At 53.4% G+C, this 6,877-nt stretch overlaps 1 protein-coding gene across 1 annotated transcript; it reads left to right on the forward strand.

Moving 5' to 3' along the window:
• Positions 1 to 413: 413 nt before the first annotated feature.
• Positions 414 to 6,581, forward strand: LOC108153634 (fer-1-like protein 6). Its single transcript, XM_017283737.2, has 14 exons — positions 414 to 729; positions 788 to 1,149; positions 1,213 to 1,315; positions 1,407 to 1,605; positions 1,670 to 2,118; positions 2,180 to 3,423; positions 3,479 to 3,650; positions 3,726 to 4,959; positions 5,022 to 5,158; positions 5,275 to 5,456; positions 5,574 to 5,694; positions 5,802 to 6,092; positions 6,149 to 6,249; positions 6,308 to 6,581. Exons 1-14 carry the CDS (start codon positions 430 to 432, stop codon positions 6,483 to 6,485), a joined length of 5,073 nt encoding a protein of 1,690 aa, XP_017139226.2. The 5' UTR covers positions 414 to 429; the 3' UTR covers positions 6,486 to 6,581.
• The last annotated feature ends 296 nt before the right edge of the window (positions 6,582 to 6,877 follow it).

Below are 6,877 nucleotides of genomic sequence, written 5' to 3' on the forward strand. Positions count from 1 at the left end.
CCTTTATTGATGCATTAGATGACAAACATTCTCTCAATTCTATAACATCCATTTTCCGAGGGTATGCAAAGTGTTGCTCAATCCGCGCCATGTTGGGGAACAATGCTGCTCGATTTCACGGCACATGAGTCTGGCCCATACAAATTGAATGTTGCCAGCAACATAAAACGTAAGAAAACGTAAGTGAGTGTGGAATGTATTTTTTTAATCTAGCTTGTATTAACTATGAAATTCTGGCAGCACTGTAAGTGGCAAGTCAGCTTGGTGAAAGCTCAACAGTGAGCTTCCCTAATAGTGCTGCCGGACCGGTGGAAAAAATTGAAGTTTGCATTTGAATTTAAATTTGAACTGGATATCAGTTGAAACAAGTCCAATATCGAACAGTTCCCCATATGTTGATGTGGAAATTTATCAAAAGAAAACCTAGCCATGAGATGTTGCTCATGTCAAGCTGTGAAATCCTGTTACAATTGTTTTCCACTCAAATTGGGAGGAAATCTGAAAAATGCCTATAACAGACTATCAATTGCACGCCGAAACGGAAATATAATGAGTTATATGGATGATTGCTTTGCCGGGGCCCCGCAAGACTTTCTCATCTGCATTACGGTGCACAAGGCCGCCAAAGTGGGCCTGGCCACATCGGAGCTTTACGTCAAAGTCAGCCTGGATAAGACGCAGAAGAGCACCAAGACGTTCCAAAACTCCGAGAATCCCTACTTCAATGAGGTAAACGCTTTGGGTATGGCTGAAAGACGGACACCTTTAGCGAGATTCTCTTCCACAGTACTTTGTGTTCGAGTTCCGCTGTTCGCTGAGCGACCTCCTCCGGATGACCATCCTCTTTGAATTAAAAAAGACGCAGACTCTCATGAAGAACCTGGTGGTCGGGGAGCTGTTGATCGATCTGCATAGCGTGTGGAACCAGCCGAATCACGGATTCTTCAAGAAGTGGGGTCGCCTGGAGCCGCCCATCGGGGAGAATCCTCCACGCGAGGAGCCCAGTGATTCCCATGGGTTTTTGCAAATCGATCTGGTCATCGTCTCGCAGCACAGTTCGGTGGCAAATAATCTCATCCCAGAGGAGAACACCGACACACAGAGTCTGAACAAGTGGAGTGTGGACCAAGACTATGACGACATTGAGAAGTATCTGTCCCCGATCTGAGCCACTAGCCTCAACCTCTAACCAAACCAGAGTTCCGCCCCCAGGAACCTGCTGCAGAACCCCAACTCGTACACGCCGAGCAACATCCGCTATTCGATCGCCTTCTTCCGCGGCTTCTTCGTGCGGAAGGGCAGCTACATGATCCAAGTATGGTTCACTTCAACTATCTTCCACGTATATCTACCCGTGTGGCATTCACTTCTATCTCTATCCTGCTTTTCCGTTTCCGTATCTAAAGTACAGATTCCATCCTTTCAAGGGTAAGACGCCGGTGGCCAAGCAGACCACGACGCCCGTGTGGAACCACGAGATCAGTTTCGCCTGGATATACCCCTCGCTGGCGCAGCGCTTCCTCATCCTGGTCCTCATCCACGAGCACCTCAAATGGAAGTGCGTGGCCGAGTACGAGCTGTCATTCGAGGAGATCGCCTTCAAAAGTGGGTAATCCTCTTTGGCACAATATCTGCTTCACTGTACTCTGTACTTTTCAATCGCTGGCAGGCATTCCCTCTTTGGGACCCACCTACCTGCAATTGTACGATCCCGTCCAGCCCATGACCTATGTGGGTCGCCTCTTACTGGAGGTGCGTTCCGACACTGTGGCGGAGGAGAGGCCGTCCCATGTGATCCTTGCGGAGGACGTTCACGGCTTGGACGAGTCTCCTTTTTGGAAGGAAGAGGTCTTCATGGTGGAGTTCCTTCCACTGCTCGGGGATCACATCCAAAGCAGTGCCAGCAGCTATAAAATCTCCATGAAGCTGGCCGAGAACACGTCCACCGTCCTAGAGGGTCCCCTGAAGACGCCATCGGGGAAGTTCCGCTCGGCGATGCACTCGAAAAGCTTCCGCCAGGATGCCCCCTACCGATCCTGCATCCTACGTGCCCGCCTGCCCGACAATCGGGACAAGTACGAGAGCGACTACTTCATGGTCGACCTGGTCGACTTTATGGTGAACAGAAGAATTGACCGACCCCCTTCTAAAGCTAACCTTTGACCTCTGCTATTTGCAGCGTTCCGAACTGGACACCTTCAAGGTGTTCCAGCTGAAATCCCCGCAACAGGACGTTAATCAGGGCAAGTGTCTGAAGGCCATCATATCCAATATCTTGAGCAAAATCAAGGAGGGCATCAAGGAACATCGCTTCGACCACGAGATGGAGAGCCAGCGCACTCCGTGGGACATCAACCGCCAGCTTTTCCTCGTGGGATTCTTCGCGAAGCTGCCGCTCGAGCTGCGTCTGCTGAAGCAGGAGCTCCGCAGCTCCTACGTGGAGAACCTGGACGCCTCTGTGGCGGATGTGGTGAACGAGCTGCATCGCCTGGTGGACAAGATCACAGCGCTCTCCAACATGACGCGGGTGCAGGACGAGTGGCCCGATCTCCTGCTCTCTCTAAGTGCCGGGGGCAAGGAGGTGGGCGTGTGCCGCCTCAATGCCAAGCTCTTTCTCCACCTCCAGCGCCGGGAGCTGCAGCAAAACCAGATCACACAGTGCTGGCGTCTAAAGAGCTTCGCGTTCAAGGACCCAGGTTGCATCCACAGCTGCCCCAACTGCGGCTGCAGCACGGCCATGATTCTGGGCTGCGTTGCCATCGTGGTCGAGAGGGAGCGCAAGCAGTTCCTTTCGTACAGTATCGGTGACTGGATCTCGATCGAACCAATGCTCTGGAAGACCCGTGTGGCGTGGACCTTCTTCCGCTGCCATGTGTACGTCCATCAGGCCAAAGTCCGACCCACCGGAGAGAAGAAGCACGTCTGCGACTCCCATCTGCGCATCCTGTTCGGAGAGCAGGCCGCCGAGACGCACACATCCCCGGGCACCCTGTCGCCCATCTGGGATGCCGAAATCACATTCAGCTGCATCACCCTGCCCGGCAGCGTCGACTGGTACGTGCAGAATCCCCCGCTGCTCTCCCTGGAGTTCTTCAACAAGGAGAAATCCCTCGCCGATGAGCTGGTGGGCAAGGGCCATGTGATGGCCAGTGTGATCAGTGGAGAACATTTCGCGGACTCCGCCTGGGAGGACGGTCCTCATTACTGGTCCAAGGGCCCCGTCAATAAGATGCAGAGGCTGAAGCACGTCTCTCCGCCGCCCCTCAAGTGGGTGCCCCTGGCCAGGAAGGGTTCCGTCCAGGCGGAGGTCCTCATGTCGGCCGAGTTCATCGAGCTGGTGGATGGCGTTGCCGATGCCAGCAAGGACCCCGTCCTAAGCACGGGTATTCCGAAGGCCATCCGACCGAATATGCTGAACTTTGTGTGAGTATTGGACTTGGACGTCATCAGTAAGGATTTTAATGTGATCGCTTCGCAGCCTGGAGGTTGTGTTCGTGGGTTTGCGCAACTACTCCAAGAGCACCATGAGCTCGGCGGGCAAGCGAAAGATCAACATCATGATGGGGGACCTGGTGCTCACGAGTGGCCCCTCGAAGGCCCGCATCGGCAGCAGCATCAACTTCCTCGTAGCCTACGCCTCAGCCGTTGTGGTGGGTTCCCAATCAATGATTTCTCTGCGACCCAATCTCTAGTATAGTACGTACATCCTCGGAACTCCTTTACAGAGTCTCCCCGATCAGCAGGAGTACTGGCCAGCCATGATAGCCGCCGATGTGCTCGTCTCCGGGCTAACCACAGAGTCCATACTGGGGGCCGCACTTATACCGAACTCCGCCAGCTTCCTGCAGCGGGGAAAGACGACCAAATGCGAGACCCAGAGCTCGGCTGCCTCCTACACCAGCACCGCAGTAACAATGGATGAGGAAGAGGAGACTGAAGTGGATGCGACCGGGGCGAAGGACACAGAATGGGAGGATGCCGATGAAGAGGAGGAGTCCCCCGGCAAGTCGAGGCGCTTATGGAGGCGGTTGATGTTCGCCCTGGGCCTGCGACCCGCCGCCTATGCCAACAGGATGGCCCTGAGGTATGGAGAGGACGACATGGACAACAGCGAGCTCATCGCGGAGGGACAGTTCACGTGGTGGACAAAGTTCTACAACTCGATGTACTGGAAGGCGGCGGAGATGACGCACGAGTACAAGCACCGGCTGGTCATCTATCCCAACGAGCTGGAGAAGCAGCCCCAGTTCGGCTACCTGCAGGACTGGGCCGTGCCCGTCCAGATGGTGCACGGCGTCAAGTTCAAAAAGCAGGCCCCGCCGAAGGAGGACGTGTACGCCACGCTGAAGATCCAGGTCAAGCTGACGCCCTGCCAGTGCGGGAGCTGGGACGAGGGCGGAGGAGGGGACATGGTCCGACCCCTGGCAGCGTCCTTGAATCCGCGCGAACAGACGATGCTCCAATCTCTGTCTGAGTCGGTGAGGCTAGCTGTCCGGATCTATGTGGTGCAGGGCCTTCAGATGCGCCCGCGGGACGTCAAGCAAAATTCCGACTGCTACGTGAAACTCTCTCTTGGCGCTAAGACACTCTCCGACCGGGCGGCGTACATCCCCAACCAGAGCAACCCCATCTTTGGGCGCATTTTCGAGCTGGAGGCGAACCTGCCCGGCGACAACATGCTCCTGCTGATGGTATACGACCAGGACACATGCCGCGACGATGTCATCGGTCAGACGTACATCGATCTGGAGGATCGTTGGCGCAGCAAGCACCGTGCCACAGTGGGCCTGGCCCAGGAGTACTCGAGGAGTGGCTACAACCAGTGGCACGATGTCAGGCTCCCATCGGAGATACTCACGAATATCTGCTTGCAACGGGGCATACAGCCGCCCTACTACTACGGCAACGTGGTCGAAGTGGATGGACAGCTCTTTGCCGATGAAACAACCATATCACGGGGTGAGGGGATGATCTATTATATATATATGGATGGAGTATCTGTACTGATTTCCCCGTTTCAGGTGAGGAGATGCATGAACGACTCAGTCTGACAGTGCTGAAAAACCTGGAGAAGTTGCCCTCCTTTGGCTACAAGTTGGTGCCTGAGCATGTGGAGACTCGCTCTCTCTACCGCGATGATTATCCCAATGTCGAACAGGTAAGAGGCAAGAGCTTCCAAGTAATGCTCCGACCGAATGTCCAAAGACCTGGCTTTAAGCCAAGGAGATCCAAAGTTGAAGCCTATCTACTGAACCCTCCTCTCTTTCAATGCAGGGCAAGCTCCAGCTGTGGATAGAGCTGTTTGAGGCCAACACATTCATTCCGTTTCCAGTTGATATCACGCCCGTGCCACCCGCTGGTTACGAGGTCCGTGTTGTGGTCAAAAATCTGAGAGCCATCCAGGCGGGCGACAGAAATGTTTTTGGCAAACTAATGAGCGACCTCTACGTAACTGGGTAAGTGGAAATGGGATTAGAGGAAATGGGGGAAATAAGGCTGCTGCCATGTAAACGATATGCAATTATCCGATTTTCTGCTTTTGTTCTGCGCTGTTATGTTCTGTTACGTTGCAGCTGGTGCCAGGATATAGACAAGCGCCAATCAACCGATATCCATTACCGGTCGTTCACCGGCGATGCTGCCTTTAATTGGCGCATGATATTCCCGATGATGTACTCCCCCAATGAGGACATGGTGAGCGGCTGGGGAGCCAGGGAGCCCTTGACCTTGCCTAATTGGTCGCATGGTCCGGGGTAAACCAATATCCTCTACTAATTAATTCCATCGTGCGCGGGTTTCAGATGGTCTTCCGCCGCCGAGGGGGACTGTTCGAGGAGATTGAGATCAAGCGGCCACCGGTTATCTATCTGCAGATTTGGGACCGGGACTTTATAACGCGCAACGAGTACCTGGGCGCCCTGGAGTTGAACCTCTCCAACATGCCCATGCCGTATGAGACGGAGGCGCATTGCCAGGCGTACCCCAACAAGCGGAAGCGACTGAATCTCTTCCAGCGCAAGTCCATCCATGGCTGGTTCCCAGTCGATAGTGCCCCGAAGCCGAGGTCTGGTCTGCCCATCACCTCGACGAAGGTGAGTCCGGAGTCGAAGTCCGAGTAGCCTAAAGTGTCTAATACGATCCATTCCAGGGCAAAATGGAACTACAAATCGATGTCTGTACGTCGGTTGAGGCCTCGAATCAACCCGCAGGCCATGGCCATGATCCACCCTTGGCTTTGGAGAGGCCCGAGTACGTATTCCAATGCCACCCTCCGATCTTCCTATTATATATTGCCTATATCTTGCAGTCGGCCGGACACAGCCTTCAATCCGCTGACGCATCCCTTCAAGTCATTCCACTACATCCTCTGGCCCTCCATACGGAAATATGTCCTGTGGGGCGTTCTCATCTCGGTAGTTATCGTAGCAGTGGCTCTGTTCTTTACCAAAATCCCGAGCACTCTCATGTCCATTCCCTTTCTGTGATTTGTTATCAGTTTTCGTTTTGTGTTTTACTTGTTTTCTTTAGCAAAATTGAATTGCATTTTCCCTCTTTAAAGTTTCCCAATAAATTAGTTCATTGTTGTATTTGCATGCGTCACTTATAAGTTAATTAAATGAAATCGCTAATAGCCGCATGGGACATCGGCGCAGCGATAAAAACTGACTCGTTCAGCACATCGACCGACCAGCACATCGACCAGCACTTTAAAGAACTATTAATAAACTGTGAAATAGAACAAGTAAGACAAACAGAGCAAAAACGGATCAGAAAGATGATTACTGTCAGCCAATTGGTGCGGTGCCGTACCTAAACAAGACCCAAGAGGTTCCGAAAGAGGTGGTAAAAAGAATCCTGATCCAGCTCAGAGAGGAAG

The sequence above is a fragment of the Drosophila miranda genome, chromosome XR (assembly GCF_003369915.1).
Source record: "Drosophila miranda strain MSH22 chromosome XR, D.miranda_PacBio2.1, whole genome shotgun sequence".
Classification (NCBI taxonomy): Eukaryota; Metazoa; Arthropoda; class Insecta; order Diptera; family Drosophilidae; genus Drosophila; species Drosophila miranda.

Coding starts and splice junctions, on each gene's coding strand:
- LOC108153634 (XM_017283737.2), top strand. CDS start 430: ATGAGATGTTGCTCATGTCAAGCTGTGAAATCCTGTTACAATTGTTTT. Junction 730..787: donor AGAATCCCTACTTCAATGAG/GTAAACGCTTTG, acceptor TCTCTTCCACAG/TACTTTGTGTTCGAGTTCCG. Junction 5,159..5,274: donor ATTATCCCAATGTCGAACAG/GTAAGAGGCAAG, acceptor CTTTCAATGCAG/GGCAAGCTCCAGCTGTGGAT.